The sequence below is a fragment of the Streptopelia decaocto genome, assembly GCF_964273445.1.
Source record: "Streptopelia decaocto genome assembly, chromosome: 3".
NCBI classification, from domain to species: Eukaryota; Metazoa; Chordata; class Aves; order Columbiformes; family Columbidae; genus Streptopelia; species Streptopelia decaocto.
In genome coordinates this window covers 24,324,394-24,337,472 of record NC_138656.1, presented here as the reverse complement: position 1 = coordinate 24,337,472, position 13,079 = coordinate 24,324,394, and the positions used below count along the sequence as shown (strand labels likewise).

Here is a 13,079-nt window from a genome sequence, read left to right as displayed (position 1 = left end):
CAAAACATAAAACATTGCGATTCAGTAACTATCAAACTTGCCTTTCTCTTCACATTCCCCTTCAAAACCAGTGAGTCATTTCTGCATTACAAGCCTTTAGATTTGGGGCAGCACATCTTCAAGCAGCCCACGGTAATGCGGGAAGCGGTGTGTCAGCTCTGTCAGGGGAAGGGCTGATGGCGCCTGCAGCTGCTATGGGGCGCCTGTCCGTGACAGGGGCTGGGGCTCACTGCGGGTGTAAACCCCTCACAGCCCGGCCCCAGCAGGCTGCCTTGCGCAGGACGGGGCTGCCGCAGGGCTGCGCCTGCACCACTGGACCGGGACACCTCGGCCTCATCCACGCCGTGAAGGTTTCCAGGGTCCGGCAGCGGCGGCCACATCCAAGCAGCCTGCGACGAACTGGGTCAAACGCGGCAGCTGGAAGCGGTGTGGGGGAGGAAGGAGAGGGCCCGGCTGCGGCTCCCGGGCAGCGCTCGGAACCACCGCAGCCCCCGCCGCCAGACCCAGGCACCGCACCCCACGGCACCCCCTCACGGCCGCGGTCGGGCGGGGCTCCCCGGGGCGGGGCGGGCCCGGCCAGGCCCCCGGCACCGCCCGGGTGGGGCGTTCCCGGGCGCCGCTTCCGCCTCGCCGGGGGCCCGACGCGGCGGCGGCGTTGCGGTGGGGGCAGCATGCTGAGCCCGCGGGAGCGCGGCGGGGACCTGGCCCGCTTCTACACCGTGACGGAGCCGCGGCGGCATCCGCGCGGGCACACGGTCTACAAGGTCACGGCGCGGGTGAGTCAGCGCCCGGCCGGGCCCCGGCCGCCTCCGCCTCCTCCGTGCCGGCTCCCCGGCCGCCGCCCTGCCCCTTGTCTCCCCACGTCCCCGATCCGGCCCGGCCCGCCTGTTGTTTGGTCTCTCAAGCCGCTGCTGTGTGCGGAATGGAGCCTGTGGCAGGGCTGCCGATGGGGGTCTTGGCCGCCCTGCGCGGATCGGGCCGGTCGCGACGTGGAAACCCCCCTCCGGGACACGGGTGGGAGGGAAGGAGGGAGGGAAGGCGGGGACGTGGTCTCTTCCTGTCAACTTGTAGCTCACGTAGCGTTGGCATTGCCTCAAATGCGCTGCGCTATTAACTGTCAATTCCTTTCCTGTTTGTTGCAGGGAATAGGAAAATAGCTTAGAAACAAACCACTCCGCCTTTCTTTCATTTTTTTTTTCTTTTCTTTTTCTTTTTTTTTCTCCTCTCCTCCCCCAAATCTCTTGGATAGCTTACAGTTGAATTGCTTTGTCTTTCCAACTGCCCCACAGCGCAGTCAGCTCTGGAGGAACAACGAGGGAGCAGAGTACGTAGGTACAGCACACCTGCGCTAACTGGAATTGCATATTCAGACAGCCACTTTCTTAAGGGCTGCATGTGCCCAGGGTTCAGTCCCCATTTGGGCAGAAGAGAATCTGGATGAATAAGAGAGGCCTAGTAGGAGAAGAAGGAAAGCTGAAGCAAGTAGTGATATTGTAAGAACTGTCTTGGTGCTGGTTTTGCTGAAAGCTCCTTCTATTCCCCTAAGGAAATTTCTTGCTTTCTTTTCTCCTCTGGTTTGCTATTTAAGCCAAAAATGGAGGGTAGGAAGTAAATAGGTGGAGATAGGTGCAAGAGGAGTGGGCGTTCAGGTCACAGGTATGGTGGGATATATTAAGAGCGTCAGAAAGGGTCACAGAGGGACAGAGTTTATTTAAATGGCCTGTCATCTTGTAGTTACTGCAGCTATAGATGTTCTGTCTGTGAGAGCAACATATGTTTATATGCCCCCTTTCCTTAATTCAAAGAATACAATGTTATACATATACATACATATATATCTCTCCATATATAGATATAGTACCACTCAGGTTTTTTGATCATGATCACTTTTTGTGACTTGTGAAACTATTTTTTGGGTCAAATATAGGTATGCAAGTCCATCAAACACAAATATGGGATGTGTTTAAAATATTCTTTTTAGTCCAATAAAATGTAGCATTTATTAAGAGGGGGAAAAAAAGTAGTTGTTTTCCCCTATGATCTTTTAATCTAAAAAGCCTTACCTGAGTTACAGACAAGGAGGAAATGGTGCCATCACATATTTCTGCAGTAGCTCATGATGGGCTAAGAGTGTGTGTGTGAGAGTGTGTTTTAAAAAGTTGTGTCAGTGCAACGAGGGGTAATAGGGATGAGGCAAGACTTCAGCTTATTTTATTCTGGTGACCTTGTTCTTTTTGGCTGAAGCCGGTTAAAATGCTCTGTGATATTTTTGTTTATGCAGAATTGTTCAAGAGCAAGTTGTAGCTAACTAGTGAAGGAACATTGCTCTTTCTCCATGTCCTGTAAGTTGTAGGTGCGCGGGTGCTTTTCCAAGGGAGGCAGCGCAGAATCAGGCAGTGTCCTGACTGTGCGTGGTTTAGGATCGAACAAGGAGCTAATCAGTCTGTGAGCTGTCCAAATTAAACTGAGCTAACCAGAGATCACTAGTTCTTGAGTGTGTTTTGGTATCTAAAATCTTCAAAGTGAAAAAAATATCTATCTTTTATGCAACAAAAGATGCTTTGAATTCACGAACATAGAAGTATTTATAAATAACTTGTGATTCAGTAGGACTCTGTCTGGTAATCTGTTATGTAGTACTTGAAGTGGGCATTTGAGAAGTTAGATGCTGAACAAAATGATTTTAAAATAATTCAACGTACATATCTGTTACCCTCCCTTTTTCTCTCCTCCTATTCCTCCCTCCTGTTCCCGCAGCGATCTGGCTCCATGGTTGATATCACAGCACTACAGCTGTATTTGCTGATCTGATGCTCTGCAACTTTGGGGAGCAGCCAGGAAAAAAGTGAGGTGGATCTTCCCGTTGTGTTGAATACCCTTCTGACTGAGATCTAGGGCATTTGGTACATGCTGGTGGAGACTTCTGGTTCCTTTCAGTGGTCTATGAGTGAATCCTTTGTGAAATTAAGTTAAAGGAACTTTCTGTTCCAATGTAATGATAGTTTAATAATCATGGGTGAGAAAGGACTTGTATAGTGTTTCCTAAACATCTGACCCAAAGGCACAACTACTCATGCGATCTCTTCTGAGTGCTAAAGTGATCTGTCTGCAGCATTTTCTTAAAGATTTTGTTTGTATAGCAGAGTATATATTTTTCACAGTTTACAAGATTAAATTAATATTGACTTTTTTATATCCATTTCCAAAGGCTAAAGAAAAGAAGTTATCAGCAAGTTGTGATACAAGGAATGTTCTTTAAAGATACCTGAAAATATAGGCCACTAATAGAAGTTCAGATAATTTAGAAGATTACAATTATTAATGATAATTAAAATTCTCATGAGTTATGTTGGATATCTGCAGGTCAAACAAGGAACAGGATAATCTGAAGTACTGGCTTTCATGGTGAGAATCCTTGTAGGATCTCTGTTTTCAGAGCCTAACATAGTAATTATGCAGTGCTTAGCTCATTGGCGGGTATCCTACTGATATTTTTAAAAATAGATTAACGATGCTTGCCTTACAGATTTGCAGAAGGAGCTGTCTGCATTGATCCTTGTGGGAGGATTAACAAAAGTGCACTGAAAATTTGGAGGGTTAGATGATCTTTGCCAAGTCTCTGGGTTGATTATAGGTTGGATTGAAGGGCCAGACCTCTTCTGAGGTTGACCTTCAGAAGAGGAGATGAAGAACAAAATAGCACAACACATAAATTATTACATACTGACTTAAAGTTGGCATGGCTGGTAGATATAGAAGGCAATGTAACATTAGAACAAGTGTGAAACAGGGCCTCTGGGTTTTATTCCAGGTTCTTACTAACTGGCTGGGTAATTACTCATCTCTCTGTGTCTCCTTCTGCCCATCTGGTAACTTACCTAGCTGCCAAAACCATTGCAAGGCTTTAACTAAAGGTGAACTGCAAAAGCAAAGCAGTTGGTGTGTGCCCTTTGGTATTCTTCTGTGCTGTGTAGCCATGCCTATGATATCTTCTTCCCCAGCTCTACAGGCTCTTTGCATCAAGTATGCCAGCTATTAGGAAAGAAGGTTAGAAATATTTCAGCAATTGTACATAAGAACTGCCTGGTAGTGAATGAAGGAGCAACAACCACCAAAGTTACAATTTGGCAAAGCTGTCAATCATTAGATTACTCAAGAGTGAGGAAAAGTTGAGGAAGGTTTTATCAATGTAGACTACGCTGGAAGAAGAGGACTTTGATGTGCCAGGTGAGAGAAAGAACTTAGACTTCTGAAGGAAAATGTTTTAGGTCTTTTGGGAGACTGCTAGGGAAGGCAACATTTCTGTTTTCTGTCCTGTCTCCTCCAAAATGTGTAGAAGATTACAGTGACCGGGCTGTGCAGTAAACTGATGTTATGAAATCTGGGAGGCTTTGGCAAGGATTCTTAAGAAATGAAAGGGAGGAAGAGAGCAAGTCTGTGGGTAGCATGAGGGGTACGTTTTTGTTGCTTAGCAAGAGGAAAGTGTGGATTCAGTGACTTCCATCTTAGGGCAGCAGCTGCTAGTGCTTGTGGTTCAGCGGGGTGGTGTCTTAGTCTCTGGGGTGCAAGTAGCTTGGATGCCTTGCACTTGCCTATATCCATCACCTATTCACAGTGCTAATTATTCTGGGGTGTGTCAGTGTGTGGATAGTCTCTGGAGTGAGAATCCCGCTTTACTTTAGCTAAGCATAGGCTAATTATTTTGTTAAACAGCTTTGGCTGAGTTATAATGGAGGATGAACTGACTTGCATAAGGTAATTGCAGTTATGAATTAAAGATGTTTTTATTTGCTTTATTTGTTTGTGTGGTTGCGCTTTTACTGCTGTTTTTGAGTCAAATACAGAACTTGAATTACGAAGGCTTTTGTGATCAATATTTTTTTAAAGAAAAAAATCTTGAGAAAATACAGGCTTCTTTATGATGTGTAGCCAAGCCTTGTTTTCACTGCAATATTCCTCTGGATGAAGTAATGTATAATTAATTAGGTAAAGAGTGTTTAAGGAGAAACAAATACACAAGGACAGAGTCAGACGTGTGCGCGTTGATGGCTGTAAGTAAAGTGGAAATACTGTCTCAGTAAATGCAAAGTCTCACATTTATGGTGAGGTTGTGTGCAGCTTATATTAAGCCAAGTAGCCTTAATTAGCTCTGCTTATTGGGAGTGATGCGGCCTTAATATGAATTAATACAAAGAGACTGGAACGATGATGGGGAACATGCTCTGTGTAGCTTTGTTTTGTGAGATGCCTTCTGTGCCATTTTGCCTAGAATGTATGTCTTTATTTCTAATCACAGTGCTGACTCTTCTGCTGAAATATCTCACCATGTTGTATTTGGATATTAGACTTCTCTAAAACTAAATGAAAACATTTCTGAGTACAGAGGAACATGCATCTGTGTGCCTTTTTTCAGATTTTTCTCTTCAGCAACAGATCATTGTATGCTATTCTTTAACTTCCAAACTGAAAATCCAAGTACTTACATGTTTTTTTGTTTTGCTTTTCAGATTGTTTCAAGAAAAAATCCAGAGGATGTCCAGGAGGTAACAGCTTAAACTTATGCTAATGTCTTTGTGTATCACACTATGCCTTTTGAAGCACCTTTGATCTAATTTGGCAATTTCTGTCTGTTTTGTCATTGTAATTGAGTGAACAGGTTTTTTTGTGTGTTTCCATTTGTCTTTAGCTTTCATAGTTGAAAACAGTCACGAGCATAACATGTTGCAATTCTGCCCCAGGTGATGAATAGTGACTTGAAACAAAGTCTTAGGGACTAAAGTGCCTTTTGATGACGAAACTGCTTTGATAACTTTGCAAGCTCTTTTCTCAGGGCTGGAATTGGCGAATTGATGGTTACTTAACTCCTACTGGTAAAATTAGAGATCAGTCCACAATCCAAGTCTTAGGTCTCAGCTGTAGGTACTCTTTTCCTCTTTAACCAACACTTCACTGAAAAGCCTACATCATTACTGTCTATTAGTGAACAGACAAAATGGAGGAGTGTAGGGATAAGTTGAGAGAGATTAGACTGCAAGTCACGTGTTATGCCTCTCTCTCTCTGAGGCTCCTTAAGTATTTTCCAGTGATATACTTTGATAAACTTTCAAATTGCTTACTCTTTGCGTCTTCCAAAAAGGCTCTGAATAAGGGTCTGCTGTATTCTTCTGCCTCTTTAGTACCTCAAAAGACTGTCAGGAGCCATTTTATTAAGCCATTTTTACTAAGATTAAAAAAAAATTCTTTTTCCCTCTTGATTTCTTCTGGACTAATGACTTGACACTGATACTATTATACTATGTACATGCAAAATCTTCCTTCAAAAGTGCAACCGTATGGCTTTTCAGACATTGTGTAACATGTACATATGTTCAATTTCTGGTGCAGTCTCTTACTACAGTTGAGGAGAACCTGGATAGTTGATGAAAGAAGAGCCCATAAATGAATTCATTGCATCTCAGTGTGATCAAACATGGGTTACTGATTAGTGACTTGGCAGAGGTGAGAATTGGCTAATACACCCAACACCCCTTTGTTGCATCCTTCTTTGAAATCTTGAGAATCGGACAAACATGAGCATTCATGCTTTTTGCATTTTTTAATCTCTGTAAGATTAAAATGGCTTATCAGAATCAGAGATAATGATGGATCTGGTTTTAGAACTGCATTACTGTAGTTTGTAGCTTGATGTTCACCTTTTCCAGGGAGACTCCTGAATTGAACCTATTCATGAGCACATTCTGCCATTACCTTAATCTTCATTTGTGGGGAAAAGCACTTTATAACAGCTGTTGATGAGCCATTCATCAGAAAAATATATTGTAAGTGTCTTTCAGCTAGAGTATTGCATGAATATATGTTAAGTAGTTTTGAAATAATAGCAAAACCATGTATTTTAGTTATTGCTTTGGTCATTGCTTGGGTCTGTGGCTGTAGGTTAGCTATGCAGAGTTCCACATGCTCTGGTGTGCAAGAAGAGAGAACTGCGCTATGAACTTGTTGATAACTGCCCTTTTTCACCCTTCATTGTATCAAATTAATTATTTTGCATGTGATAGCATGTTAGGTGTGGTGTGATTCTGTTAAAAGCAAGCATCTGAAAGTACCTAGATACTAAAAGAAATATCCTAGATGGTAGTTGCCATGAGGGTGAGTTGTAGTCAGAAAACCACGTGTGTCGGCTTCCTATGATAGAAAAAGAATTGCGAGCAGCCTTTGGAAGAAAAAGAATATGCTCCTGACCTGTTCCCACTGAAAGGAAATTTACTGCAGTTTTCCAGAATGCTCAATTAGAAATTCAGTAGATGAAGTTTTGTGCACACATGCACCCTAGTGCTTTACCGTCTGCCTTGTGCAAGCCCCTTTCTGCACTGATACAGGACCACATAGGCATGCCTGCCTGCTCGTCTAGAAGTCTCTTTTAATGTCACTGCTGTGATGCTAATGCATACATTACATAGGTACAATTGTACATAAGGCTGTGTACCGTGACCTCAACTCTACTTGCTGGTTTTCTGTCACCTTTTTTAGCTGCCCTTTGGGACACAAGCTTTTAATACAGGATCTCTCCCGGTGCAGCTGATAACAATTCAAGATAACCTCAACTGTTGTTGCTGGGACGCGAGGGGAGATGAGCTTGTGAGGGCTTTCTTCTCAAAAGGATGAAAGAAGTTAATGTGAAGTTGTGTGTGGTGGAGTTAATAGGTACAGAAAGGCTAGCGGACTCAACTTTAATTTCCTTGCTTCTGGGGATTGATGGTGGCAATGTGGCCTGTGAGGCAATTTTAGCTAGGGTAGTCCTGTGGGTTTTTTATCTTATTCACAGAGGAGAAAGGATTGTTCATTGTGGAACAGATGAGTCACATGAGTTAATAGAGATCTACTGGCTCTAGCCATGACAAGCACCTTATTGCATTACAGGTCTAACATATGCTTTATGATACGCTTGCTGTGCTTCGTTGAGCTTCAAAGTACAATATGTCCTTCCTCCAAATCTGATTTCTAATGAGTGTGTCAGAGCGGGAGCTTTGCTAACTTTGCTGAACCACACACATGCAAAGGCACGATTTCCATGAGTTTGTGAAAGGTTTTAGGATGACCTTGGCTGCTTTTGCTTTGCAAACTTCTTATGGATATTTATTTTCTTACTCTTGGCTGTTGGGAGATCATGTGCAGCAGTAAAAAAATTATACTGTTTTTAACGGAATGGAACCTCATGCTTTTATTTTCTGGAAGCTTTTCACGTTGTCTCCAAGTACCGGCAATACAATAATCTGATGTTTTAAGACTTTACCATCTTAAGCAATTTTATGTTCTATATGCACACTGCTCAAGGAGTGCTAATCATCCACTTTCTCCATATTGGATTAGATGGAAGTACAGGATTAAAAAATTATTATTTCTGATAGCAAAATCACTAGTTGGCCTTCTCAAGAGATTCTGATTTTTCTTCCCTTGTCTGTTGAACTTCTCCAAGTACCAGTTGTAATTGAGACCTGGAAATGTGTGCACAATAGGTGGGACTGAATCAGGACTGCTAGTTTCAGTATAGCTAAGTTTATAAGGTGGATAGTGTGTTGCCATATTAAAGCTTTGCATATCTACTGTTAACAGTGCTGTTGCCTTTTATGTGCATTGTTCTGTAGGCAGGACTTGCATCTGCTGATACACAGAAGCAGTATTTAGTATTCAAATACAACAACCAACCAACCAAAACCAAACCAAAAACCTGCAAAACGCCAACAAAACCCCTTCTAAAATAAAATGTTTTACTTGGCTCTGAATCTGTTTTGCTTGAAAAATGTAGTTTTTCAATTATGATTACTCATCAGAAGGCAACCTGTTAAATCAGTCAGAAATATTTGAAGTCTTTTAAATTGTGGTTACTTGTATTAAGCTAATTGAGACATTTGACTGATGGAACAATGGATTCAACTGCTAAATGCATTGCAATCTCTCTCTCTCTCTCTCTCTTTTTTTTTTTTAATCCTGTTCTACTTTAATCACTTTACATTAGTGTTGAGGTTTTTTATGATGGCTTAGTGAGTCTGACCAAAAATGAGGCCAAGATATAAAATGCCTTCATTCTTTTTTTCATCTTGATAGCGAACTGGTCAGCAATCAAGTGTAAATTTTGTTGCTTGGTTCTTCTCTTCACCTGATTTTCCTTCTGGGTTCTTCTTCCTCCTGGAATGGAAGAATAGAAAGAATGGGATGGAAGAAGGATGAGATAGATACCTGGCTGGGAGATGATTGCTTCTTTCTGAAAAGGATGGACCAGGAAAAGTGGGTGTAATGAACCTAAGCTCTCATTGCATTCCTGAATTTGGATATTTTGCCTAGATTACAAAAGGAACATACTATTTTTTTGGTCAGTGTTATGAGTAATAAACCATTTTAAATGTGGGCTTACATTTACACCTGATCAACATTTTACTTAAACACATAAATTACAAGCCGGTTTGTAGTCCTAAGTGCTTAAAGCGCTGTCCTTAAGAATCTCTTACTTCTATTGATCTCTCTTTCCTCATTTTCTCTTTGCTGTTGTCTCTCTCCCATACCCACAGCTATGCCAAGCACAGCATGCTCTTGAGTTTTGGATAGTGCAGCACTCCTATTTGACTTTTTTTTTTTTTCGTCCTCTCTCCTCTCTTACTGGTTTCCTGTGTAGCTCTGGATCTAAGTGTGGCTGAAACATTGCTGCCTTTGCCCTCTCTGTTTTCTTCTTACTGCTTTTACTTAATGTTTTTTTCTATACACTGTAGTCTCGTTGGTCGAAATGGGGACTAGGGACAGATAATAAACGAATACAATATTTTTGTGGTTGTTACATTTAGCAGTTGATTGTATGTTTTTGTTAAACGTATTTGCTGAAGGTAGTGGTACGATTTACTTAAAAAAATTAATTATGTATTTGTGAGATGATGCTATGTGAACAATGAACTTCACCAGTACTTCTCCCGTCTTCCCTTTGTTTGCTCCAGATAGTCGTTTGGAAGAGATACAGTGACTTTAAGAAACTGCACAAAGATCTCTGGCAAATCCATAAAAACCTATGCAGACATACAGAACTCTTCCCACCTTTTGCCAAAGCGATAGTATTTGGTAAGCATAATTTATTTATGACTTGCTGAAAGTCTTTGATAACTCAGTATCTGTAAGTGCATCTTGTTTTGCAGCTGCATGGAACTCTTTTCTATCTGCTTTCATTACTTGACTTTTGGGTTTGTTATGTCTTCTTAGTAGGTGTGCTTCTATCATAGCTTGAATAATTTCTTTTTTTTTTTTTAAAGACAAGTTATGTCCTTGCTTCCATGTTAAAGATATTGGCTCAAATATTTATTGATGTATATGCTCTGTATCTTTACAACATACGTTCCTGTTTTCAGGAGCATGAAGTCTATATTAGCTTTGTGAATAGCACTTGAACAATGAACAGAGGTTTTTATGTATGAGCTGAGTATGATTTTTAGGGATTAGCTATAGTAAAAGTATCAAGTAGTTGTTGCAGAAAATAATATTTTACGAATTTGATTGTAATTATGAATTTTATCTAGCTTAGACTTTTGAGGTCACTTTTACATAGTGCGGTTAACTATTTCACCCAAACAATCCTAAGGAGGATTGTGACTATGTGAGAAATACATGGCAAGAAGTAATTAGCTCTTAAAAACAAGAGGTCTTAACTTAATCCTGGTGTCATTTGTGATATCATCACAAATAAGCTATAGGTGGACTTTCAGTGAAGTGGTATGACTCCATATAGAGCTCCATCTACTACAGTGTGGTTTTTTTTTTTTAATTTTAGCAGTGTGTTGTATTTATTTTAGTTTTGTTTGTTTGTTTTTAGTGATGTCCGTTTTCTTAGCTTTTGTTTTTAGCATGTGTTCTTTCTGTTCAGTGCAAAGTGGTGGTGTTTTTGCTTGAGTATACTGAACGAAATCCAGTGGGTTTTTAAACATTTTTTCAGCATCTAGCATGTTAGGTGGATTGGTTTTTTTTTGGCTTGCATTTACCATGTGATTTGTGAGTTACGCGAGGCATTTCTAAGGTGTTGCTAACTGTCTGGAATGGGTTTGTTGCTTTGTGGTGTGCACCTACCATGTGCTTTTGAACCCTTTTTTTCAAACATTTTAACACCTTTTTTAGCTGTCAAACAAGTGTTTGGCATTTCTTTGCATGCATCTACCACATGCTCTTTTTTTGGTTTGGTTTTGGGGGAGCATTTTGGTTTCTAAAGTGCTTATGGGGCTATGAAGGTATTTCCTTGGCATTTACAAGCTATTCTAGTGTATTATTGTTTTAAAGCATCTAGCCTTTGCTGTGCTGTTTTCTGGCACACATCTAGCGTGGTGTTTGGTGTTTTGTGGCATGCATCTCCCATGCGCTCTTCTTTGTTTTTTGGGGGAAGGTTTCTGATGTGGATTTTGGGCTTTTTTTTGGCTCTTAAGGTGTGGCTGCAGCACTGTTTGTGTCCAGGATTTCTCTGGTGTTTTTTTTTGGTGTGCATCTACCACACATTATTCAGCTGGTTTTTAATTGTCCAGTAGGTTTGGCCTTTTTTTTAACATGCACCTACCACTTACTTTTTGAGTGTTTCAATGACATCTCTAAGGCATTGCTGTCAGTTCAAAATGCATTTGGTGCTTTTTGGTGTGCGCCTACCATGTGCTCTTTTTTTCTGTGGTTTTTGATAGGCTTTTCAGTTTCTAAGGTATTTTGGGGGGCTACTAAGGCACTTAAATGGTATTTACAGGTTGGTTTAGTGTGGTGTGGGTATGCACCTTGTGTGGTGATTTTGAGCATCCAGCACGTTTGGCATTTTTTGGCAAACATCTACCATGTGCTCTCTTTTTTGGCAAGGTTTCTGGTGTGAATTCTGTGCTTTTTTTTTGACGTGGTTTTTGTTTCTTAAGGTGTTGCCCTTGCTTTTTTTGTGTGGTGGTTTGTTTTGTTTTGTTTTTATTTTTTTGGGTGTCCAACATTTCTTAGGCATACCTTTTTTCATGCATATACTGCATGATTTTCAGTGGGTTTCTAAGCATTTTTCAGCATTTTTAAACTTGTCCAGCATGTTTGACTTTTTTTGGCATGCATCTACCGCATGCTTTGTGGTGTTTCTAAGGAGTTGCTAACGGTACAGAATGGGTTTGGTGCTGCTTTTTAGTATGTTGTGTTTTTTTTTTTTTCTTTAAGTGTCCAACATGTGTCTGGCATTTCTCTGCATGCCTGTACCACATACAATTATTGGGCATTTTAGCAGGTTTTTAAGCGTCCAACTTCTGGCGTTTTCTCTGGCACGAATCTACCACATGCTCTTTTGTGATGTGGCTTTCGACAGGCTTTTTGGTTTCTAAGGAGTTTTATGGGCGCTTTTCAGTTTGCTAGGTGTTTTAGGGGTTACGAAGACATTTCCTTGGAGTTTACAAGTTGGTTTTGTGTGTGGGTTTTTTTGGTTGCTCTGTGTGTGATGGGTTTTTTTTCAGCATCCGTCCTCTGTTTATAGTTTTTGTATGCACGTGTTTAGCGTGGAGCCTATTTGGTATTTTCTTGAATGCACCATGTGCTCATATGCTCTCTTTCGGCAAGGTTCCTGGTGTGGATTTTGTGTGTTTGCTTTTTTCTTCCTTTTTTCTTTTTTGGTGTGTGGGTTTTGGTTCCTGAAGCGTTGCCGTGACACATTTGGCTTTGCTGCTGCGGTATCTTGAGCGTCCAGCACGTTGGGTGTTTTTTGGCATGTGTCTCTCCACACTGTTTTTGGTTTTTTTTTGCCAAGGTTTTTGCACTTTTTAAAATCTTTTGTTTGTTTCTGAGGCATGGCTGCAGTGTTGTTTTCCATTGCCACAGTGTTTCTAAGATGTTTTGGTGGATTTTTTTAACGTATAACACATTTATGGCGTTTGTTTGGTGTGTATCCATCCAGCATGGGTTTGGATGCTGCCTTTTTTTAGTGTTTTTTGGCATGTATGTGGTACACGCTTTGTAGTGTATTTGCACGTGTTTTCCGTGCACAGTGCCTGTTTTCCACGTTTGTTATCATGCATGTTTCTGGATGTTTTTTTCCCATGTGTTGTGCATTTATC

The 13,079-nt window shown here is 41.2% G+C and overlaps 1 protein-coding gene across 9 annotated transcripts in view; it reads left to right on the top strand.

Annotated features, from left to right (window-relative positions):
- Positions 1–165: 165 nt before the first annotated feature.
- Positions 166–13,079, top strand: part of RPS6KC1 (ribosomal protein S6 kinase C1) — a 92,921-nt gene continuing 80,007 nt past the window's right edge. For 4 of the 9 annotated variants that reach the window (XR_014183805.1, XR_014183806.1, XM_082050013.1 and 1 more), the window contains exons 1-3: positions 166–776; positions 5,508–5,543; positions 9,981–10,101. Coding sequence is in view for 7 of the 9 variants with exons in the window: in XM_082050013.1 (XP_081906139.1) it covers positions 177–776; positions 5,508–5,543; positions 9,981–10,101 (757 nt within the window). In the remaining 2 variants the exon portion in view is untranslated. Of the gene's footprint in view, positions 777–3,346; positions 3,406–4,068; positions 4,228–4,535; positions 4,756–5,507; positions 5,544–6,384; positions 6,499–6,701; positions 6,819–9,980; positions 10,102–13,079 lie in introns of those variants that run through there. The other 5 variants (XM_082050018.1, XM_082050014.1, XM_082050015.1 and 2 more) reach the window with 5 other exon arrangements.